Source organism: Eurosta solidaginis, chromosome 3 (genome assembly GCF_040869045.1).
Source record: "Eurosta solidaginis isolate ZX-2024a chromosome 3, ASM4086904v1, whole genome shotgun sequence".
NCBI lineage: Eukaryota > Metazoa > Arthropoda > Insecta > Diptera > Tephritidae > Eurosta > Eurosta solidaginis.
In genome coordinates, this window is record NC_090321.1 from 11,150,867 (window position 1) to 11,177,428 (window position 26,562).

Here is a 26,562-nt window from a genome sequence, read left to right on the forward strand (position 1 = left end):
ATTCGCCTTGCTCATGCGCAGAATGTTTTCTTGGTTTATTGGTTTAATGTTAACAATTTATTTTGTTTAAATTTTTGCTTAGACTCAAGCAATAAAGTAGTATTTGTATGGCATATTTACGAAATACTTTTTGTGTGATAACAAACATGCGTGCATAGGTACGTCCTACTTCATTGATTTTTCATCAACAACTAAACCACTACCAATAAGATGATTTTAGTTTTACTCACACAGCCACAGTTTTCACTTTGGGGACCACCCCACTCAGCATTTAGATGATTAAATTTTGAATTTCCCTACATATAAATACAATTTCATTACTCTTTCTGACTAAGTAATGAGTTATCATACAATTGAACAAAAGAAATCATCAAATATGAATACTTTTGATGATCAAAACTGAAAAGCATTTTTCGATTAATTTTTGGAATCAAATTTGAAGTCCTTTGATGATTAAATTTTAATATTTCATAAAAGCCAACAAAAAGGATAATCAAATATGCTTACCTTTGATGATCAATAACTGAATATAGTTTTCAATCACATTTTGGAATCATATTTGAATTAAATGTGTTTACTTTAGGTTATCGAAAATGTATAATAATCTTTATTTCAGATTTCTGAATCTTTTCTGACTATATTTGTTGACTTAATAATGAATTTTATACTTGTTAAAATTTTACTTTTCATTGAAAATCTTACTTTTTTCACATACACACATTTTTTCAATCATGAAGTTCAGAGAAAAATATGTATATAAAAATTGTATTATTAAGATACTCTTCAATACAATATAATGCAAATGCTGCTTGTGACCGAAAATTTCCCCAACCATTTTTCCACCTTCTGCTTCTCAGAAAATACATAATAGTTGGACAATAGAAAAGTTGTGAGCTATTTGACCAGGTAAGTGAAACTCTCTTGACATATGTACCTGGATATGTCTTCAACATCACGTACCGTATCGTATTTTAAGATATTGACGACCATAGCTGATGCTGGATGTCGTAGTCGCAGGTGTATATCGGCCAAGTTTGTTTGCGAGTGAGCTGTGGTTCAAATAGCTCACTTCCGCATACTTTCTTCCCCTGATGAAATAAGATTATTATGTAGTATCTTATTTTGAATGAGATATGAAGAATAAATGCATCATAATCGCATTCAAAAATGATTAAAAAATCTCAACCAAAACTATTGAAATATGTTCACAAATATGATCAGAAAATGACTGAAAAACAGTCAAATGTTACTCTAAAACAATTAAAGATCAATTTTACAATGATATCAAATATGAATAAAAAGCGTTTCGAAATAGAAATTATAAATGATTATTCAAGAATATTCACATTTAAGGTACATTTTTCTCCCGACGATACATTAATTTTCGAACAGAAAATGCTCTTAAATTTGAACGTTTTTAATCATCTTGGGGTATGATATTTAAATATTGTAACGAATTTACTGCAAATCCTCTTATTCGCAACCTTCTACTAACGTTCGTATCGCTAAGCTGTTGAATAAATAACTCCAATATTTAATAATACAAAATGGCCCTTATTAAAGTACTTCACAATAACACTGATACTTCGCAACCAATAGCTTGCTTAAATGAAACTGATTGTAGCGCCTCTACTCATCCTAAAATGTACTTGTATGTAGAAATTATCCCGTGATGCAACAAACGAGAATTTTTCTTTCAACAAAGCGGAAAAATAATCAAAAAAAAAAAATCAAAAATAATCGGAAAATCAAAATTAATCAAAAGTAATAATTTTAATTATTTTAGATTTTTTTTTTGAAAATTTTCAATAATCGGAAAAAATCATGATTTTTTTTATTTTTTCTAATGGTAATCAATTAGTAATTGCTGTTTTTGGAAAACAATTCAAATAATCATTGGCCATTAAAATATGCATATAATTAATTGATTACTAATGCTAATTCAAATCTAGCAAGTCTGGCTAAAAGGTATAAATTTATTAAAATTACAACTTTAATCGTCAACGAAAAAAATATTTATTGATGATAATAACAGCAATGTAAAAACTAAACATAAAACAAACAATTATTATTGAACTAAATGTTTTCAACTTTCATTCAAAAATTATTATGAAGCAACGTTTATACTATGTCACTAATAAAATGTCGAGTGAAAGCAATTTTTATAGGAAATATATGTTTATGGATAAACCTGTTTTAGGGGGCGTTGGAAAATCTCTTGTTTTTTTAACACGCTTATATTAGCTGCATGCATGCTTGTTTGTAACTTTCTAGGCTAGGCGCGAATAGGATAATTAGACCCATCTAGCGGCATTTATTGATAATTCGCTACAAAACGAGTTGTGCTTACTAGCGGAGACACGAACCGCTACGGGCTATCAACATCAAATATCTAAGTGGATTGCAGATACTAAAACGGCACCAATTTTGCGTGTTCTTTTACGGTTTTATTTAGCTTGACTTGACAGGCCGGCCGCACGGCCGTTGTGAACGAATTTTGTAATTCAATTTTAAGTAACTTCCCTATAAGCTACAAGCTTGAAACTTGAAACATAGTCCAGAACCCGATGACAATGCAATAATAAGAGATAGGTGGCGCATGTATCGTAGTATTTCAAAAGATCGTATTTGTGGTCCGGTTTGGCTCATATTTGGAACACATAATACATACATGAATATAAAGCGACCAATAAAAAATCGCCGCTAGATGGCGCATGGATCGAAATATTTGAAAAAATCGTGCTTGTGGTCCGATTTGGCCCATATTTGGAACACATAATACATATATGAATAGAAAACGGCCTGTGAAAAAAATAGCCGCTAGGTGGCGCAGGGATCGAGATATTTAAAAAAATCGTGTTTGTGGTCCGATTTGGTCCATACTTGGCACACATAATACATACATGAATAGAAAGCGTCCGATTTGGCTCATATTTGGAACAAATATTACATACAATCCGGTAGAAGTGATATCAAAATATTTTGGAGTTCGGGGAGTAAAGTCTTTGGAAGGATTATGTATTGAGGACTTAGATTGTAACAAATTTTCAGGAAAGATTCTTTGTAATAAATGAACTAAATAGAATGGGAAATAATAGGCAAGTAAATAAAGACTAAAAACTTGAAAATGAAATAATTAAAAATAAATTTTTTAAGTTAAACGGTTTTATTTAAAACAATACTTAGATGAAGTAATAATAATACTAAAAGCTAGAAAATAATTAGGTAGGTCCTAGGTACTAGTCATCACACTCCTCATCAATATAGGGCGTTGATTAGACAATTAAATAAAAGCGTTGGACGAGTAAAACTTCTTTTGATAGTCATAAGTAAGACCAACTTAATCAGGTTATGCTGCGCCTCACATTTTTAGAAATTTCACGCGCCCAACGCTTTTATTTAAATGTCTGATCAACGCCCTACATTGATGAGGAGTGTGATGACTAGTACCTAGGACCTACGTAATTATTTTCTATCTTTTAGTATTATTATTACTTTATGTAAGTATTGTTTTCAATAAAACCATTTAATTTAAAAATTTTGTTTAAATTATTTTATTTAAACTATAGCTATATTATTTTTCTATAACATAAGAGGTTTTTCAATTTTTAATTTTTAAATCGATGTAAAAATGATTTTTGCATAAAATCGCGAAAAAAAAAAATTGGTTAGTTCTAGAATTTATAGCTTGTACTTAAAGTACTGAGTCCAACAAATCATTGAAAACAAAAATGATTATTTTTTTTAACACAACTGTTTTAAAACAAAATCTTCGTTATCCAAGAAAATGTCGTTTTAAGTGGCCCGCTTCTAACGTCCGAAACTCGTTTGGGTACTAATTACTTATGGCTTTTAATACTAATGAAAAGATAAGTATGTGGATTAAGAATTCATATATACGTACTTGATTGCTACTGGGTAAATAACTCCTCCCACTTCGAAGCTGCCTTTTTTGAATTGCATAACGGATGTGTTATTAATGCAGGTACCCTCAGGAAATATCAGTATGGGAGGGTTATTTGGATTTGAAACATGTTGTTTCAGACGTTCAGCTACCGCATGCCGATCTTTTGCTTCTCCTCTCTCAAACCAAATATGAGGCGAGGCACGTGCTAAGGCGCGCTGGAGCAGGCCCAAAAATCCACCATGTCGTTGACCAATCTTAAAAAAATTATACTGTTAAGTAAGTCATATATTATACAAAATTCATATACTCTGTGAGCTGAGTATAATAAATTTATAATAGATACGGATAAAGCGGATTGGACTTTTAAATGAACAGTAGTACAAAAAAGGTACCAATATCGCAAACAGAAAATAGTAGATATAGTTGTTCATAATACCATTACCAAAGGTTACCACTTTATTTACAAGTATAATATTAATCTTAAAACATCTTTACACCGTCGTAGACATATACACACATATACATACATATACTCTAGGCCGGGTCGATTTGTGCGGAGGCAAAAAAATCGCCCATTGCTCTGTGAAAATCATATTCTATGGATCAAAATAAGAAACTTTGCCGAAGGAATCATACCTCTAAAACGAATTTTGATGCCCCCCCCCCCCCCCCCCCCTTTGGGTCGTAGGGGCAAATTTTGAAAAATCCCACTTTGAAATGCCTATGTTTTTTTTCTTTTTGGAGTTTATTTTTCTCTTTAGAAATTTATTTAGTCAGAACATATGTAAATGAAAAAATGAATTTAACTTAGTAATAGAAAAGAAATTAAAAAAAATATTAGAAATTAGCGTTTTTACAACCCCCTTTTAAAACCAAGGCATCACTGTGATGCATTTGCATGTCGTAAACATAGTTGTGTGGATTTTTTATTCAACCGTTTTAAAAAATGAAGGTATCACTGTGACACAATTGCAGATCGTAAAATTGCTTGTGTTGTTTTTTTAAGCCACCACAAGACACAGCAGGTAGAATTGAAATTGCCCCTACCCAAAAGTTCGACCCAAAGGGGGGGACATCAGAATTCGTTTTAGAGGTATGGTTCCTTCGGCAAAGTTTCTTATTTTGATCCCTAGAATACGATTTTCACAGCGATTTTTAAATCGACCCGCCCTAATATACTCATATGTTTTATATACGTAAAAAAATGGATGCGCATTAGACTGGGTTGGTCCCCATACAAAAAAAATTGCAAGGCGTTTTCGTTGTAACTTGGTTATTTGAAGTCCGATTTTTGAAATTGATATGTCATTATTTTGGCCTTGAGAAGCTTCACTTTTCTTTCTAATGTCCTTTTAAGCTATGAAGCCGTTTTCACATGATTAGGTCAGCTAACAAATTCGTAATCTCCAAATAATCGGCTGTATAAGATAAGAAATATACAGTGAACAGATGTACATACCTAAACGATTTTTAATATAAAATAAAATATAGGTACTTCGTGTGAGGATGCAATGCAAAGTTTCACGATTTTTGTGGTCTGCATGTAGAAACTTTGACTAGGATTCACATATTTCAACAATATATGACGTAAACGTAAGTATTTGATGAAATTTGAAGCTTCTAGCCGTAAATAAAATTAAAGAAAAAAACTTTTAAAAATAAGCTTTTATTATTGGTTAATAAAATTAACTAAAAAGTAAAAAATAAATTGACTGTAAAGAAATATAACACTTTATAAGTTCATTGTAACCTTTAACGATAATTAGGCCTTTTCTTCTGCGACAAAAAAATTCTATATTGTACATAATTATTTATTTTTAACATTAAAGCTTTACACCTAAATTATTAAATCATACAGTTTAAATCACAGTCCTAATTGTTCTAATAAAAGCGTGTTCAATTTTGATGGTATAATTAAGAACATTTAGGACCTCCTTTTCTTGCCATCATAATGTAACACGCTTTTTTTAGAACAATTAGGACTGTGATATAAACTGGAAGATTTAATAATTTAGGTGTAAAGTTTTAATGTTAAAAATATATAATTATATACAATATTATAACCAATATTAACCAATAATAAGCGCTTATTTTTAAAAAAGTGTTTTTTTATTTAATTTTATTTTTTTACTTTTTAGTTCGTTTCATTAACAAGTAATAAAAGCTTGTTCTTAGAAAAGCTTTTTTCTTAAATTTAATTTAAATATCATTTTTTTTTTTAATTTTTAGTAGGGTAAAATATTGCTTAAATTAGTTATGTAATCTTTACTTAGTTATTTGTAACGTTTCTGTTCCTATCCATTTCTTTTAATGCATCAACATTACAAGTTCCTTCGAAGTCAACTTTGAACAGTCAAGTTCTTCGACTCGAAGACCTGCTAAAGACCTCACTCGGCTTAAAGCCACATAAGCTTGATCAGCAGCGAATAATTTGCAGCCTAGATAAATAACAGCATGATCTACAGTAGCATTTTGTGCACAGTTGAAGCCCACGACAAGACAATCGGGAGCATTCTTCTTTCAGCTGTGCCGTGATGAAATTTAGAAGGAAATTGAACTGATTAAGGCTGTATTATGTGAACGCCATCATTACCAAAGTCTACGCGAACCGATGGTATATCGTTATGGTATAGTTGGGCACGTCTGTAATATGGCCATATAATTTCACTGATGTGAACTATTGCTCCATTTACAAGTCCCTTAGCAACGTCAACGTTAGATCTCAACATAACTTTAGCACCAACAAATATTTCTAGTTCTTTTGGAAGAGTGAGGACTTGGGCTTTTATTCCCTTGTGAACACAAATCTTTACCGATATCTCTGTTATCGATTAATTTATCGAATTCTCGCAAAGTAATATTGCATTTCATCGGAGTTATACATGTGTGCAAAATTTCAGCTCAATTGGACACCGGGAAGTGTATCAAATTTAACTTGCAAGATTTGATTACAAACAACAGCCAAGTGAAAGTAAATAAAAGCTTATAAAAAGGGGCAAAAGTTACAGTTTATATGGGGTATATAATATATATACCACCGATCTGCTATATACGTAAACATTCGTTGAAATTTGAAGCCTCTAGCTCTTAAAATGGGGCAGTAATTACGAAAAGTTTCTTATCTGAACAATCGGTTCTGGGGGATATATACTATATATAGACCGATCTCATCCATTTATTCAGACAACAATATGTGCAATATACGAAAGCATATGGTGATGTTTGAAGCTTCAATATGATAAATTGAGGAAGATATGACAAAAATCCTCTTTTCCAAAAAATCGGTTGTATGGAGGATATATGCTATAGTGGTCCGATCCGGCCGGTTCCGGCAAATGTCCTAATCCTAAATACACCCGCTCACCAAATTTCATCAAGATATCTCAAAAATTGAGGGAATAGTCTGCATACAAACAGACAGACGGACATGGCTAAATCCTGATTATTTCGGTATACTTAATGGTGGGTCTATCTATTTTCCTTTAAGGGCTTACAATTTTGAGATTCGTGTCAAAGTTAATATACCATTTCATTTTCATGACAGGTATAAAAATCGGACGTCAAATAGCCAAGTTACAACGAAAAAACTTGTCCGCTGTTTTTCGAAGGATCAAAAAAAAAAAAACAATTTTTTCCGAAACCCTCTCAACATAATCTTTAAATTTAGGGGCGGACATTAGCAACTTTTTTTTCGACCCAGTCTAATGCGCATGGATAGCAACTAATATGGAGCTAAGTGCACCCTTTACCCATTACAGGATTGATTAATTCCTATAAAGTTTTCAAGGGGATGGAACTGTATCGCAGTTTCTTGGACTATTTTTAGACAACTTTGGCACCTTTTCGTGAACATTTCGAGATGACTTCAGAATCAATTCGGAACATCTTCAGGATCGCTTGCAGAATATTTTAGGTATCATTTGGGGACAATTTCAGGATTATTGCATGACTTTCGAAATCATTTCGGGACACTTACAAAATCAGTTCAGAATCATTTTGACACTATATCCGAACCAATTAGAGACATCTTCAGAATCACTTCAGTATTATTTTAGGTGTCATTTCAGGACAACTGCAAGGTCATTTCAAGACTATTTCATAACCTAAAATAATCCCGCAGTGATCCTGAAATTATTCCCAATTGGTGGAGCATGATGTGCCTACTTTTAATTAGCCAGACACTTTTAATCCTTCTAAACTTCAAAGAACAACGAAGCAATTTTATACTGAAATTCGAATACAAAATCTTTAAAAAAAACTTTTGAAATTTTGTTTGTCGTAAAAAAATTTTCATTTTATGAAAAAGTACAGTTTTGCATTATAAAAAGTGTCTGTCTGGATAAATCCACTATGGAAAGTGTCTGGCAATGAGGCTAGTGGCTTCTTATATCGTGACGAAGACCATATATGAAAATCAGTCTTTATAAAATGACGAAAGAAAGGTCTATTTCTCTGCAAAATCTTTGGACGACATCTGTTAAAGCCACTATGACTCAAGTTTTATAATAAACCAACGATCCTGCTTTAGTTGGAAGTATGCACTAGCGAAACTTCAACTTTTATAAAATGACAAAGGTCTGGCAGTCACGGGCTCTTAGGCTAGAAGGAAGTCCACATAAATTTTTGTGACATTCTCCTTTCATTCACTTCATTTTAGTTACATATTCCAAAAACAATTCATAAGCAATGTATCGACCCTCCAATCTTTGCTACCGTTCCTTGCATGTACTAGCAATCCATCAACATTAAATTAAGCAAATTCGTTTAAGTCGCGTAGCACCGCCCCTTTGTAGGTTTAGAATGTCATCACAAACCATTTGACTCGAATAATAAATAACAATTGCAAAAAAAATGAAGATGTTCTGCACTACTGCTACTGCACATCTTTTCTAGCTCTAATCAATCTAATGCCAATTTCACACAGAGGCTTAATGAAATAATTGGTAAAGTTTTCTAGATGAAAGGCCTAATTGAACTCAATCTTCCATACAAAATACAAATTCTTAATTATCTCATTATTGCTTTATTGAATGCCTAATCGAGTGAAAAATCCAGTCGGCTTCGCTTGGTGCTTCGAATTTTATTGTTAATGTAACAAATGAAAATCAAAAATAAATTATTTTCAATAATTTACGAAAAATAGAAAAACACGGAAAAATTTCAAAATTTTATTTTCGCTGCATTTGCTCCAAATGATAATATTGCTTTTTCGAAAATAGACACATATTTGGTTAGGTGCAAGATCTATGGGTATTTATACATGCATTTTATTTTGATTGTATTTATAGCTAAGAAGGAAATGGCTGCTTTCCATTTTAACTATTTTTTTTGTAAAAACGAAATATTTTTTGGGGCTGCTGACAGATGTTCCCTTAAGGATGCAAAAGGTCCTGTATAAAGAGGGAAACTTAATTATTTCATTAAATAGAATTGTGATTCGATTAAGTTTCTGTGTGAAAACGGTATAATGCTAATCCAAATACAAAATTTCATAAACTTTTTGTGAGGTAAGATGATGCAAAGAGTGCAAAAGTGCAATAACTCCCACGGGCGGTCTTTCCTTATAATAGGGATATATCGCCCACGGGCCTTATTTCCTTTTCAAAAAATGTTTGTATTTTTTAATCGAAAAAAGAAGGGAACGGACGTGAAAGAAAGGGCCCCCAAATTGATGGTTGCCTAGGGCCCTGTTGATGGTTAATCCGGCCCTAGCAAAGACTAAAATGTTTGAGATGCTAGCAACAAATTTATACATACATAAGATCACAATTCTGGTATAATTTACTAACTTTTGACGATTCGATTTATCGAGATTTTCATATGTATATCACCAAATATCGATGAAACCTGGTTATTGAAAACCGAACACGAATTGGTTCATTGTACAGTGCTAGCGAATTTCGTTAAAAAAGTTAGATCCGACCAAAATTTACAAAACTTCGAAATAGACTCAGGGCCGGATTAACAAGTAGGCATAATAAGCAGTTGTCTGGGCCCCCGATTGTAAAGGGCCCCCGAAAAATTAAAGACTTCTAAAATTTTCTTACAAACATATAATCAGAACAGAAAATAAATTTTACTCAAATAAATAAAACTCAATTGACCGCATTCAAAAGGCGACGACCGACGAACTAGACAAGGTTCCTAAAAAGGACATTTCCGACTCATTTGACAAATTGTATGAGCGTGCAAAGAAGTGTATCGAAGTGAAAGCAGACTATATTGAATAATAAAAGAATTATCTCAAAATGTACACTGGTTGTTTTTATTTTGAAAAATTTCGGTCATTTTTGGAACAGCCTTCAAGCGGAAATTTCAACTAGCATGATGAATGAGTGAATGATTAATGATGGATGGCAAATAAATGAATGTATTGTAACGAATTTGGGGATTTCCTAATATTTTGCACCTTCTGATAACGTTCGTATCCCTGAACTGTCGAATAAATAAATCCAATATTCAATATTATAATATTGACTTTATTTAGTCTACTTTGGGACTAGTAGAATTATATTTCAATATCGCGTACTTCACAAAGGCGTGGTTAAATCAAACTGATTACTGATTCCTCAGCTTGCGCTGCTTTATACTCTCGATTTTTCCTTTAACCCATCTCTCCTAAGGTCTAGTAATTTCGCGAATAGTTGTAAGTCATGCTTGGTTACTAGCTATATACATGTCGCTCGTTTACATTAATAACATATAAACGTACCCATTATCATGATCTATGTTGTATAAAAAAATCTTTGTGATCAATTAAAAATTTACCACGTGCTATAAAAATGAAAATATGCCTTTATATGCGCAACATATGGCAGTTAAAATGTTAAATTGTTTTTTGAGTTATGACACTATTGAAGTAAATGAGCGATGTATATTTGTAGTTTATGCGTGTGTGTGTGTGAGTAACTACTTCGGCTGATGACTACATGTGTGTGCGTGAGATATCTCTTCACTTCGAGCTGCTGCTGTTGTTGTTGTAGCGATAAGGTTGCTCCCCGAAGGCTTTAGGGAGTGTTATCATGTGATGGTCCTTTGCCGGATACAGATCCTGTACGCTCCAGTAACACAGCACCATTAAGGTTAGCCCGACCATCTCGGGAACGATTTATATGGCCACATTAAACCTTCAGGCTATCCCTCCCTCCCCACCCCAAGTTCCATGAGGCGCTGCGGGACTTCGAGCTGATGGTATATAAGTTTGTATTTTTTAATCGAAAAAAGAAAGGAACGGGCGTGAAAAAAGGGCCCCAAATTGATGGTTGCCTAGGGCTCCGTTGAGGGTTAATCCGGCCCTGATTACACTACAGCAGCAAAATGAAGGATGATATCACACCTACGGTCAGTGTACACACGCATAAACAAATGCATTCCGGTATTGTTGTTTTGTAATCGAATTTGAAAAAAAAAAGTTTGATGACGTAGCGCTTTTGAAATTTTTCTGTTTATTACATTTCTCTCATATTTTGCTACCAGTGTTCAGATTATTTAAAACTGTTACCTGAGTAAACGACTACGCCGGAGTAAAAATTAAATTTTCGGAGTATATTTTTTCTTCCTTTTTTGAAAGCAGGCGAACAACTAACATCAAATTGATTTGGTGGCTTGGCAAACCCTTCGATTGTGTTTCTGCCATGAAATGTTTCTCAGCAAGAAAGTTATCTGCCTTATCAGATGCACATGAAGCCGGCCTAAAACGTGTAGGATGACCAATTAATGTTCCCATTAGGAAGAAATGTGGGATCTATCTCCCCGGATATTTAACACCAAAAAATATTATTATTTTCGTGTTACCATACATATTTCATACTCTTTTAATGGTGGAAAGTTTCAAGACCGGGGCAGATTCCTGCAGCTACGATAATCACGACCTGGTAACTGACGTTCAGAGTGTGAGGAAGACACGCTCCGGCATCCAACTATGGCGAAGTGAGAATGGCAATATCCCGGCTAAAAAAACACATGGAGCCAAGTAATGACGAGATACCTGCCGGGCTATTCAAACATAGAGACGAAGAGTTGGTACAACATAAAGAGGCAAATAAAAGTGGTTTTGTGGTAAATGAGAAGAGGAAGAACTTGCTGTCATCGTGGCCTTTGTAGCCACGTCATTGTTGACGGATATAAATTCGAGACTGAAGGATTTCGTCTATTTGGGAAGCAGCATTAAAAGCAAGAACAATAAAACGGAGAATAACTCTTGTCAACAAGTGCTTCTTTAGGCAATTGAAAAGTAATGTCCCCTCTCGACGAACAAAAACCTCGCTCCCAAAAGCCACTCATCATACCTGTCCTGATGTATGGCTCAGAATCATGGAAGGTGTCGAGAGAAGATGAGATGGCTCCTCGAGTATTCGAGAGAAAAGTTCTCCGGAAGATTTATAGTCCTGTCCGTGATGTCGACGGCGAGTATCGAAGGAGATATAATGGTGACCTATATGAGCTATTCGCAGATATGACGATAGTGCAGCGAATAAAAGCAGAAAGCTTTGCTAGCTAGATCATATTATGCGGATGGACGAATACGCTCCGGTCAAGAAAGAAAGTAATCGCAATTTGTAAGCAGAGGCAAGAGAATACCTTCACTGAGTTGAATGATTAAACCTTTAAAACTACGCAACGGATTTTGATGCGGTTTTTTTTTTAAAGATAGAGTGATTGAAGAGGAAGGTTTATATGTATGATAACATCCATTAAATAGTGGAGAAATACTGTTATTTTTTAAGTTTCTAAAGAGATGACGTAAATAATTGGTGGGTGTTAGTATCACCATTTATAACGCAAGAACGGATGAACCGATTTGGCTGAAAATTGGTGGAGAGGTAGCTTAGAACCAGGAGACAGACATAGGATACCTCTTATCCCGTTCTGGCTAGGGTCTTGAGATCAAAACCTGGGTAATCATGGGATGTGTTTGTACAATATCGGTATCAAATGGAAGCTGTTTATGAGTACTTTGATACGGGGTATTTTTCGTACCCATGGGGGTCTCGAGATATAGACGAAAACGTGGACCCGGGTACCCCTAGAATGTGTATATACAATATGGATAACAAATGAAAGCTGTTGATGAGTGCTTTAGTTCAGGGTAATTTTCATACCTATTTGTGACTAGGGTCTCGAGATATAGGCCAAAACGTGGACCAGGGTAACACTAGGATGTGTTTTTACATTATGGGTATCAAATTAAAGCTGTTGATGTGTGCTTTAGTACAGAGTAATTTTTATACAGCTGGGTGACTAGGGTCTCGAGATATAGGCGACAACGTGGGCCCGGATACCCCTAGAATGTGTGTGTAATATGGATGTCAAATGAAAGCTGTTGATGTGTGCTTTAGTACAGAGTAATTTTTATACAGCTGGGTGACTAGGGTCTCGAGGTATAGGCGACAACGTGGGCCCGGATACCCCTAGAATGTGTGTGTAATATGGATGTCAAATGAAAGCTGTTGCTGAGAGCTTTAAAGTAATTTTCATTGTGATATTCGATTTAGTCCCATCAACCTAGCAAAACTGATAAATATGCATGCTAAGCCGAAATAAAGACATGCATTAATAATACCCACATACCTATTTACATACGTCCTATTCGATTTGCCTGAAATTTGGTATATTAGTATTTACGATCCTTTTTTCCAGGAAGTAGACCAGAGACGGACTGAGACTGGGATTAGGACTAGGACTGGGACTGAGACTCGGAGTGGGACTGGAACAAAATACGTACCACTCTCTGGAATGAAGAAGAATGAAAAGAACTTGAGAGAAGAGAAACGATAGAAGGAGAAGGATACTGAGAAAGAGATAGAATGAGACGAAGATGGAGATAGATGAAGCGAAAAAGACGGAGGGAGGAGTGAGTAAAAGGATTAGGAAAAAATTAAGAGGGGAAGGCAGAGTTAGACGGAAAAAGCTTATTAAAATGTATGCAAATAGACCAAATTTAGGGCAGAACAACGTCTGACGGGTCTGCTAGTTTTTATATAAAACTTAAAGTGCTGCATGTTGAATTTTGGCAGGATTCTATTCTTATTCCGTACGAAAAAAAAGTACAAAACCTGTACGTAAAATGTGAACAAACATGTCTTAAGACAAAAACAATGAATTCACGTCATTTCATCCAATCGTCACTTGTAACCACTTTTCATACATTGCATACGTAAACTTCAACCAAAAGGTATTATGTTGTAATACTATTTAGTTTTTAGCTCGACCCAAATAAACCTTTGAGATAAAAAATGTAGTAGGAGGTAAGAGCGGAGCAAAATACTCCGATTGGAATAAAGTCTGAACACTGCGTCAGCATTGAAACATGTTGTCAAAAGCGTGTCACGCCGAAAAAATTTATTTCACAGCTAAAATTTGTTTGCTCTCTCATTTTTTGATGGGAGATCTGTTTATTGGTTCATGGTACACACGTATAATGTAACAGTATTAGCTCTACTTAAACGTTTTCCAGGTGACACAAGAGAACATTTTATATTCTTAGAAAATAGTGCACTTCTAGTCTAGGAAGCGTAGTAAACTTACAAATCATTCCAGGTTTTCTTGACCAAATATACTACACTCACAGAACGCACCACTTACCCAAGAAATTTCCTATCAATCTGGGCCCGTATATATTAGTTGCCGCTTGAGTGAAAATGGTTTTCAGTCACTGATCGGAACACATAATACGGGCATTTAGCGCCAAAAATTAAACACAATACGTGTATTTTAAGAATTTAAAAAGTTTGCAAAACTACCGCCCACAAAAAATTGTGTTTTAAACGGGTTTATTTGTTTAGTTTGACTTGACAGGCTAGCCGGCACGAATTTTGTAATTGAAATTTAAGTAACTTCCCGATAAGCTACAAGCTTGAAACATGGAATATAGTTCAGAACCCGATGACAATGCAATAATAAGAAAAAAATCCGATAGGTGGCGCATGGATCGAGATATTCGAAAAAATGGTATTTGTGCTCCCATTTGGTTCATATTTGGAACACATAATACATACATGAATAGAAAGCGGCCTGTGAAAAAAATCGCCGCTAGGTGACGCAAGGATCGAGATATTCAAAAAATCGTATTTGTGGTTCGATTTGGCTCATATTTGGAACACATAATACATGCATGAATAGAAAGCGGCCTGTGACAAAATCGCCGCTAGATGGCGCAAGGATCGAGATATTCAAAAAATCGTATTTGTGGTCCAATTTGGTCCATATTTGAATAGAAAGCGACCTATGATGTCCGATTTGACTCATATTTGGAGCAAATATTACATACAGTCCGGTAGAAGTGACATCAAAATATAAAGTCTTTGGAAGGATTATGTATTGAGGACATAGATTGTAACAAATTGTCAGGAAAGAGTCCTTGTAATAATGAGTCACTGAACTGAATGAGTCAATGAACTAAATAGAATGAGAAATAATAGGCAATTAAAATAAGACTAAAAACTTGAAAATAAAATAATTTAAAACAAGTAAAGGTGTCTAAGTTCGGGTGTAACCGAACATTATATACTCAGCGTGAGCTTCGATTGTACATTTCATTTCAGATAAATTACTTTTCTACATAACACGTGGCACCGCCCATTTAAAAAGAAATGTCTCCCCCTTCCCTCTTTCAATAAAACTTGATAGGTGAAATATCATTGATTTAAAACTATTTTTTGCTAAGTTATAGCTTACTATTCTAGTCGACGATCCTTTAAACTTGTTTTATATCTAAGTTGCCGTGGTCTTTAACCGATTACGTCCATTTTTACTAGAAATATTTGCTGTTATACGGAAAATATGTGTACACAATTTCATTACGATCCGTTAATTTTTCTTCGAGTTATAGCTCCCGAAACATAGAAAATTGCTAAGCCATAAAAGGGGCGGTGCCAGGCCCATTTTATAGAATTTGAATTTTTTCTATTTATTGTTATAAATCCACTTGGGAAATGAAACACCATTGATATAAAGCTCTTGTTTGCAAATTTTTATCAAGAGTCTCAATATCACTCCACACGTCAAATTTCAACATTCTAGGTGTATTATTTATTAATAATCAGGTTTTTTGTGTTTTCCAAAATGTTATGCATATATATGTATAAAGTGGGCGTGATTATCATCCGATTTCGCTTATTTTCAATACCAATCTATTCTGGGTACAGATAAGCTCGTGTACCAAATTTGGAGAATATATCTCAATATTTACTCAAGTTATCGTGTTAACGGACAGATGGACTTGGCTCAATACAATTTTTTTTTCGACACTGATGATTTTGATATATGGAAGTCTATATCTATCTCGATTCCTTTATACCTGTGCAACCAACCGTTATCCAATGAAAGTTAATATACTCTGTATGCAAAGCAAGCTGAGTATAAAAATAAAACAAGTAAGGACGGGACTGCTTTCGGATGTGCCTTCCCTTTCCTTTAAGGACTTACAATTTTGAGATTCGTGACGAAGTGAATATACCATTTCATTTTCATGAAAGGTATAAAAACCTCGACTAAGAAAAATCCTAAAAAAGACTAACATAAGTAAATTATTGATACATGTACCTACATATTTGTTCTTGCTTTCCTTTTACATAAAAGTCTTATCTTTATTTGCTCTTAAATTATCTACTAGTTAAGAATTTATTTGCATTTGATCCATACACCACTTTTTGGTGCATTTTCAGGCTTAAAGTCAAAACCGATTGGATCTTTTTTCACGGAGATATACATTTTTTTACAAATCTTGTTTTTTATTGCCAAGCTCTCAGAAAATGGGTGAATTAGAATATACATACATACATACAAGCGAATATATTTGTATAAGCCAGCGACGTGTAAATTGCAATATTATAAAAAAATAGAATGCACCTAATTGGTATATTACTCGTATTAATACCTACGTAAGTATTTGAAACTTACCAGTGAGTATGTGTTATCACACATAAGTACTAATACATCAATTGGGCTGGTATGATTTGCTACGCATATCCCATTCATGGGTCGATTCTCTTCATTATGATAATAAATGACAGCTGAAATAGCGCTGGAAAGTACCGAAAAGCAATGACCAAGCACTTGATCTACCATTCTTCGCTTATATTCACCATCTTTTATATATCCAACTACTGCCGTACAAACAGTCAACCAAACTACCTGATGAATTGGACAGAACACAAAAGCCCATTTACATTACAACGTGCACAAGCCGCAAGCGCAGCCATATACATACATACATACATACATATGTTCTACTGTTATATCCCACAATAATATGTATGGAAATACAGACATAATGTGTCGTCAGTCCCATAGAAGACTAACAATTTTCATTTTTCGGATGCAAAACTAGCCCTGTTCATTGTTAGCGTAAAAGACTAACATATTTCACATAACTTTCCGCGTAAAATTAGTCTTCCATGGGACCGATATTATTACTAATTACGAGGATAAAGAAATGAATAAGCGGGATTCTAAAAGACACAAACATAACGTAAATAAATGGATTTCCTCACCAAGGAGAAAGTACAATCAGTTGAAAGAATAGCGATGTCCAAGGGAGAAGTGTGATTTGCCACACAAAAGCCACTACCTTTTGGCTTAAATTCAGCGTTGTGAATAGTAATAACTGCCGATAAAGAACGCGTCATGAGGCGAAAAGAAATTTTAAATGCTATATCTGCACAGGAATGTCGAAGCAACTCAAAAGGAATCAGCGAAGCTAAACTGTTAGCAATAACTGCAACAGAGACCTATGAATACATAGACATACTAAAAGTAAATATAATTTTTTTTTATAATTTAAATAAGAAATACTTTAGTAATATAAATAGATTTCTACAATGAGTACAACACTAGTTCTGCGCTTTTTTGCAATAACCGATTTATAGTGAGGTCGGTATGTTCTATGGCTAGGTCTGTTGATTCCCCCAGCGGGTTAGGGGGTTAGAATATACCCGCGGTAGTTGTGCCTGTCGTAAGAAGCGCCTAAAATACCAAATACCCCGAACTCCTCATGGATCTAGGGGTGGTAGGGCGGAATGGCCTAGAAGGTCGCATGTGGCCATAAGAATCGTTCACGAGATGGTCAGGCTTGGTAACGGAACGTACCGGATCTGCATCCAGCAAAGGACCATCAACTCGATAACATTCTCCAAGGCATTCGGGGAGTGCCCTTATCGCTACAACAACAACAACAGGTCTGTTGATTCAATGGCTGGGGAATTCAATCTGCCTTATGTATCTTGGAATCTTACTGATGGCTTGCTAACTCCCTCCTCATCTTGCGATATATTTTATTAGTTTCTAAATGTCCTTACATACGTTCGTATTTATCAACTGAATAGAATTCAAAATAAATTTGGTAAATGTCTAGGCTTAATATTTCCACATGACTCATCGAATTGTTTAGTGAGTTTATGTAATCCAATAGTTTTACCCGAAGATGTATACCATCTGGCACGTGTAATATACTTGGATTATCTCAACCTACAGGAGCGGAAAACTATTATGGGGAATGTGTGTTCTCACTAGTTTCTATTTAGGAAGGCAAATTTTTCTGTGCTAATCGATGAGGTTTCTAAAATTACATGGCCCGCATACTATAGGGACATTGAAAAGAGTTACATCGACTTTAACAACGTTTGTTATGCCATGGTTCACGAACGCGTACCTATACCTAATACCTCTTCAGCAACTCCCACCTACTGCTTGGAGCTCTAAAGAACTCAAATATCTTAAAATCAAACAACGCGTTCTTTCCTAGTAATTGAAAATAGTGATTTTTGCTACTTTACAAAAATGGGAACAGATCCTGTGTTGTAAATTATCGTGGAATAGAAAAGCTCTGTGTTAGTCCCAAGCTTTTAGAATCAGTCGACACAAAGCAACTAGCTCAAAGAGTATCTTCAACCATTGAAAAGTCCTCTAAACATGGCTTTTGAATGGATATAAATATTTACTATGAACATTAATTACACTAACAGCGAAATTGATGTTTTTGTAAAGCTTTCGACAAAGTTTCACATTCCTTGTTTTGTTCAAACTCAATCAGGCCTCCCATTATTTAAATCTTCTTTTAAAAACACCAGTCGAATGGATCGTTACCCCCTTCTCATGCCAAATTCGAGCTATTACTTTGATGTCACAATTTTTTTCTTCATGAATAGTACCACAATTGACAAAAGAAACAATGGGGGAAATAATCAAACGAACTACCTCTCAGTTTTGCATATTGATTATACTTACTCAAAATAAAATAAATAAATAATTATGCTCTAGATAAATCCTATTATTATATACTATAATACTTAATTAATAATGATAAAAAAAACATTTGTTAACACTTACACCAACAAAGCATACAAAAATCCTTAATGGTAACAAAACGAAATAACGCACAGCAAAGCCTGTCATCCAAATCAATGTTATCTTTAGCGATATAAATTCATATTGCCGGTTTGTACGAGTTAGCAGATTCCAGCTTTTTAATTCCTCCGCTTCAAAACGCGATGTAACCTCATCTTCAATAATTGATTCTACTCCCGCTTTGATATACCCCAGACATTTTTCCAAGTTAAAACGCATTTCTTCCTAAAAATTCAAATTCAGAATTTCCGCTTCATGACTTATGTTTATTTTAATGTACTTATGTATAAACATTATAGTAGTTTGGCTAAATTTTCGTAGGGGATTTGGGCCGAGATTCTCTTCCGAAGCGTGGTGTACCAAATATTTTTTTTTTAATTTTGTCTTTTCTTCTATAAAGCTATTCCTGTTTCCAGAACCCATTTCAATGAATAGCGCTACAGACTATCGGACACAAAATTTCGCGGGTGTGAGTTCGACGATGATCTCGTGTTTAAACACACAGGCATCCCACCTTAGCCCTCAAATCAGATTTTCACAACAAGCAGATTTAATTTAATAAGGTACAAAGTATTTTTAATGTTTACATATTTGTTTCAATTCATTGAATTTCTTTGACTTCAATTATATAATAATCTATAAAATTATTTACTAAACAATTTTTAACTACTTGATAGGTAGCGCTTTACAGTAGATGTATAATAATTTTTTAAATTTTTTGGTATTATTACAGTTTTTAATATCAATTGGCAGATCATTATATTCTCTAATTCCTTCGTAGTATATACTTTTTTTATCGAATTCGGATCTCACTACTGGCAAGTAAAAGTTGTTATTGTGTCTTGTTTGATAGCTATGGACTTCTCTATTTAGACTGACACGTTCACTTAGGTAATTCGGCAAGTTTCCCAACTTTATGTTGTGTATAAACTTCAATGTGTAGTAAGTCTTACTTACTTACTTAATTGGCGCTTAACCGTCTAAACAGTTATGGCCGTCCAACAAGGCGCGCCAGTCGCTCCTTCGCTCCGCCAACCGGCGCCAATTGGTCACACCAAGGGAGTTTAAATCGTTTTCCACCTGGTCCTTCCAACGGAGTGGGGGCCGCCCTCTACCTCTGCTTCCATAGGCGGGTTCCGATAGAAACACTTCCTTGGCCGGAGCATCATCATCTTTAATTCGCATAACATGGCCTAGCCAGCGCAGCCGCTGCGTTTTAATTCGCTGGACTATGTTGATGTCTGCGTATAGCTCGTACAGCTCATCATTAAATCTTCTTCGGTACTCGCCATCGCCAACGCGTAGAGGTCCATAAATCTTTCGAAGAACTTTTCTCTCGAACACTCCCAAAGCCGCTTCATCTGCTGTTGTCATGGTCCATACTTCTGCCCCATATAGCAGGATGGGTACGATAAGTGACTTGTAGAGTATGATTTTCGTTCGCCGTGAGAGGACTTTACTTTTCAGTTGCCTACCTAGTCCAAAGTAGCATTTATTGGCAAGACTGATTCTTCGGTGGATTTCAGTGCTGATGTTGTTGCTTGTGTTGATGCTGGTTCCCAAATAAACGAAGTCTTTTACTATTTCGAAATTATGGCTGCCAACAGTAGCGCGGTTGCCAAGGCGCATATGCGCTGACTCTTTGCTCGATGACAGCAGGTACTTCGTTTTGTCCTCATTCACGATCAAACCCATCTTTACCACTTCTTTTTCCAGTTTGGAGCAGAACTAACAGCGCGGGTGTTTAGGCCGATGTTTTACACTAAGCTTGTTTAAGCTGTCTAGTAAATCTTTAATTGGGGTATCATACCGTTTTTTTAATATGAAACGCATAATTTTGTTTTGCTTAATTTGTAGCCTGGATATTTGCGAATCAGGTAATGCGAATAGGATTGTAGGGCAGTAAATGAAATGCGGCTCTATAATGGATCTATAGACCAGTATTTTGTACTTGCATGATCGAAACATGAACCCTATTTTTTTGGATATTTTCCCTTCAATGTTTTTTAGATGTTCATCAAATTTTAATTTGTCATCTATAATTATTTCCAGGTATTTTATTCGGTTTACTCTTTCTATAGGGGCATTTGCTATTTTTAGCGACAAATTATCATCTTGAGTCACTCTAGACCCCATTATCATCCATTTTGTCTTTTCTATGTTTATTTTAAGCATATTTTGGCACAACCACTTATATATTGCCTGTAGGTCTGACTGTATTTTTGAGGCTGCCTCATCAATCGTGTTACAGCTTATAGTCAAAAGTGCATCATCAGCGAATAATCTTATTTTGCAGTATTTGATACAGTTTTTAATATCATTTATGTAAATTATAAAAAGAATTGCTGCAAGCACCGATCCCTGTGGCAATCCTATTTCAATGTCCACTTCGGGGAAATCTTACTTCATATTACAGTTTTCTGTTTACTTCCACTAAGGTAAATTTTGAACCAGTTAAGCGCTAAGTTTCTAATGCCAATATTATACAGTTTTTTTTATAAGAATATCTCTGTCTACTGTTTCGAATGCTATTTTTAGGTCGAGGAAAGCTGAAATTGTAAATTGTTTCTCCGTTTTACTTTCTTTCCATTCTGCAATTACTAGGTTAAGTGCAGTTTCACACGAGTGTTTTGATCTAAGCCCTGACTGCTCATTTAAGTAATCCAGCAATTGGTTCTTAACTACAGTTTCTATTATTTTCTCTTCTTCGTTTCGTTTTATTATAATATAGTTATCCCAATTATTGGTTCTCTATGCTATTTAAAATTGTTCATACTTCAGCTTATTCAATTCTGTTAGTTCATGGTCGTACCATTTATTAATCAATTTAACTTCAACTCGTTTTTTATATGTTAAAGTGGCCATTACGTCATTAAGGATACTGTTTATTCCTTGGACCTTTAGGCTAACTTCGCAGTTGTTTAGTTCAGCTAAATGTAAGTTCTAAGGAGATTGACTAAGTGGTCTTTTGTATAGTTATTCCAACATACGCGATTTTCATAAATTCTCATTTGATACTTCTTTTGAATTGGTAGGTTGAATTAAATGGTTTCATGATCTGATATTTTATGCGAAGCCAAATTCGATACTTCAACTTCAGTTTTGTTACTAAAGAGTAGATCTATTCTCGGTTGCGTTGTTTCTGTTCTTCTTGAATTAAAATTAATTAATTGATACATTGCTAGTGATTCGAACATCCTAATTAGCTGGCTCGAGTATGTTGTGTGTGTATTGACATTTATATTAATGTCGCCAATAACGATATTGTTGCCGCTTTCAAAAAAGCACATAAGCATATAATGCACAAACCCTCCACTTAGTTATACATCGTATTGTTTCCAACACAATACACCATATATTATTACCTATGCTCCTATTGAATATAACTTTGAAATCAATTTGCTTATGAATATAGGTTAAGACACCACCGGTGTGACGACTATGCGAGTCGCATCTAATATGATTGAACCCAGCAATCTCCAGTTCCGAGTCATATACATCCTCCGTAGTATGTGTTTCTGCACAAAGTAAAATATATGGATTTTCTTCCTCGATCATTATTTCAACTTCATTTTTGTTAGCTGTGATACTATTTGTGTTAAGATATATACATTTTAGTTTATTTTTGGGTTTCTTGAATTTGTCATTATATATTTTTTGTGTGTTTTCTGCATCTTCATTTAGTTACATTTTTGTTTTTTTATCTCTACTTTATTATTGTAGCATTGACAGTGCCTGTCAAATGTATCATGATTTATGTCTAAAGCTAGGTCATGGTTCATGAGCTAGGTTTAAGTTTGTGTTCGCTTTTATGCAATGATGAGCGGCCGTTGTTTTACACGTCGACAATAAGGAATCCTCACTTACAAGAAACTCAGTGGAAAAAGTTTTAGGCCTGCCGAAACACCACTCAGAGCTGTCACGGTATTTCTCCTTACAACGTTTGAGCACCACCTTCAAAGTGAGGCGGAAATGCTTAATATTAAGGAGCAAAACTACATGCTGAAAATGCAGCTACTGCTGAACTGTCGACAACCGGGAGATTCCAGCAGGCAACTGCTTGATGTGGCTGCATCCAAATGAACAAGGTATCTAAATGAACCACAAAGAGTAGATGAATTTCTTTAAAGTTGCGACTTATGAACTCCGTTTTTCGAACTGAGGTTTTTAGAATCATCCCATGGCATACGTGGTGTACATATGTCCCGCATGCGGTGGTCAATAGGAGGATAAATTTTAGAGTGTTGAAAAAAATTGTTTCCCATTTGAAAACTGTTTCTCATAATTCGCTTTAGGTTACATATAAGATATATGAACTTATGTACATAGTTGCACACGTATTCTACATGTTGGGTATGTAATAAAGCATTTAAATTATTTCTAAGCCTATAGCAGTATCCGACGGCAATTCAATCGATATCGTTTAAGTAAAGTTACCTAGTTCGAGAGGTCAAATAAAGTAGTACAGTTGTACTTTTTTTTTTAATGCACTTACATCCTTTTGAGAGTTTTCATAATCAGCACTGGAAGTGTCATTGGCTGTGGGAAGAAGTACACTATCCCTACTAATAAGCGTATTGCCGTTTGTAGTGGGTAAACTGTTTTCCGTTTTTTGATGTGATATGTTATAGTCATTAGACTTGGCTTCTATAAAGGCAGGTGAAGCCTCCTCACCCTCTTTCTTCAGACGTTCTTTCGCTGCTGTTTCTATGCTGAGACGTCCAAACTGTAATTAATGTTTACTCTTTTAAAAAAGTTTGGTAATTAGACCTTAAAATACATACATATTAAGTTTAAAATGGTATCGATAATAATGATTTGTACCTTGATCTATTCTTATCATAACTACTAACTAAACGATTAACTTACCTCAAATACCTTTAGCAAAAGTTTTACATATGCTCTGCGCACACCTACAGACTTATTTACGGCAGACAAAATAATTAAAAACGAAATAAATACAATAAATGGAATGCAAAAGAAATCTAAAACTGTTGTACTAAACATCATCTCTTTTTTTAGCAAAACCTTATTCCTTTCAAATACTTTTAACCAATATAGAGCCTTTAATAAATTCTACAGCAACTACTGCCGAACAGTAAACATCTTACACTTTCAATTGTCAAAAGTTCAATACGAAGCTACCAACTCAATGGAATTTAAGATTTTTTATTAAAGCCCCGTCACATAAGCAGTTTTTCATATAGATGGGTTTAATACTATTATCATGATTGCACGCATTTTTTCGCAGAACGGCAAATTGAGTAAAGCCGGAGTCATTGGTGCCGTATGTCGTATCGCTGTATCCGTATCCCTAACGTAATCAGCTGTTTATCGTTACGCCGGTAAACCAAAACCCAATTGGTTGGCTACGATACGGTTACGACCTTAGCGGCACCAATAATCGATTGCATTGATTCTCATAAGGTTGGTCGAATCAGCTGTTAAAAGGTTACCGATACGGTTACCGATAAAGCACCAATGTCTCCAGCTTAAAGCCGGGTTAAAGGGCGTATTAATGGTGACTTATAACCATAAAGCCATAACCAGATAAATCAGCTGATCGAACCTACCTTATGAAAAGGAATGTAATCGATTAATTGTGCCATACCATAACGCTAACGCCATAGCCAATGAATCTCGCCATATCCATAACCTAAAAATATTTGAGTTGGTGAATTTAATAACTTTTTGTAGATTTTCTTCATTTTTTTGGATACGTTATGACTAAGAGACTTATTTTTTGTGGAATATGTTTGTAATTTTTTGCGTTTTCTTCATTTTTATGAAATTTTCACGATTTTTAGGTTAAGGCACAATTAATCGATCACATTGAGATCGTTATGGATATGGGTATGGTTACGACTATGGCGTTAGGGTTAAGGAAGTTTAATTTGGCTTGACATGGTCATAACGCCATAGTCATAACCATATTTATTTCAATTTGGAATCAGTTATTGGTGCCTTAACCAAAGAGGATAAATATAATAAGAGTCACCAGTCTGCTACGAGTGGAGAGTAACTCGCTGGAAATTAAAAAAACTGATGCCTAATGTTTTCCATGAGGAACATTTTCAATCGTCTCGCATTTATCCATGTCGTGTAGGCACCTTATGCAAATGCGATTTTTAGAAAGAGAATTAATTAAATACAGTCGGAAAAATAAACAAAAATAACCCACGTATAGACATTCATGCACATCTCGCCAAAAAAAAAAAAATCCTGCGAGTACCCTAACGAATAACATTACGCAAAGTAACGAGTGACGTCTCTTATTATATTCATCCTCTTTGACGTCTCTTATTATATTCATCATTTGCCCTGGGATCCATCAAGGAATCTACCGCCCTACTGCAGCCGGTTAAAACTTTTGCAGCTGCCGCCACTACAGAGCCGTAGGGAGATTCTTGGCGTTTTATTCATGGTAAAACTATTAAGAGGGATGATAAACAGTCCATTTCTGCTTGGCGAGGTTTCCCCGTTCTTTTAGAGGCAGTGGCTTCTTAAGCGCCGAGACCTAAAACCGCTCAGCTAGAGAGAAACTCATCAGCTGAGAAATATAGATTCTCAAAATACAATAGATTAAAAGTATAAATATAACTTTTTAATTATTAAGAGAAGATAGAACCGTCTTTTTTATGACAAAGAGCGAGTCCGAAACATCAATTATTCTCGAGTGAGAGTTATATCTTCACACAAACATAGAAAAGGTTCGTGTAGTTGGAAATTGCTTCTGCATTTTTTAAGAATTATAGGTTTATAATGCCTTGAAACTCGGCATGGAACCAAAGAGGATAAATATAATAAGAGCCGTCACTCGTTATTTTTTAGGCATTTACTCGATGAAACTATGAGGTCGTCGCTACTTTTTTTTGGGCGAGATGTTTATAAATGTCTTCTATACATTTTCATGGGGTATTTGTGTTTATTTTTCCGACTGTATTTAATTACTTATTTAATCCAAAAAACACGTTTGCATAAAGTGGCAACACCGCATGGATAAATGGAAGGCAATTCAAAAATGTCCCTCATAAAACAAAAGTAGCGACTACCTCACAGTTTACATCGAGTAAATGCCTAAAAAATAACGAGTGACGGCTCTTATTATATTTATCATCTTTGATGGAACATTCAAGTTTACTTCGTTCAAAAGAAACGGGCATGAAATCGATCCATTTAAAAGTCTAGCCATAAATAGTATACCTAGCATTTCTCTACGACTTGCAAGGGTAGGAAGATTTATTAGTTTTAATCGATTAGTGTAAGGATGAAGATTATACGGAGAGTCCCATTGAAGATTTCTCAAGGCG

General features: G+C 34.7%; 1 protein-coding gene across 3 annotated transcripts in view; it reads right to left on the minus strand.

The window, feature by feature from the left end:
* The window catches only part of Gpat4 (Glycerol-3-phosphate acyltransferase 4), a 32,324-nt gene extending 7,950 nt beyond the window's left edge, over nt 1–24,374 (minus strand). The window contains exons 1-5 of one of the 3 annotated variants that reach the window (XM_067770754.1): nt 24,122–24,374; nt 23,748–23,978; nt 19,235–19,477; nt 17,401–17,637; nt 3,905–4,161 (exon numbers count right to left, since the gene is read on the minus strand). In XM_067770754.1, coding sequence (XP_067626855.1) covers nt 3,905–4,161; nt 17,401–17,637; nt 19,235–19,477; nt 23,748–23,978; nt 24,122–24,262 — 1,109 coding nt within the window. In that variant the 5' untranslated portion in view covers nt 24,263–24,374. Of the gene's footprint in view, nt 1–3,904; nt 4,162–16,807; nt 17,042–17,400; nt 17,638–19,234; nt 19,478–23,747; nt 23,979–24,121 lie in introns of all 3 variants that reach the window. The other 2 variants (XM_067770755.1, XM_067770756.1) reach the window with 2 other exon arrangements.
* Nucleotides 24,375–26,562: the final 2,188 nt, after the last annotated feature.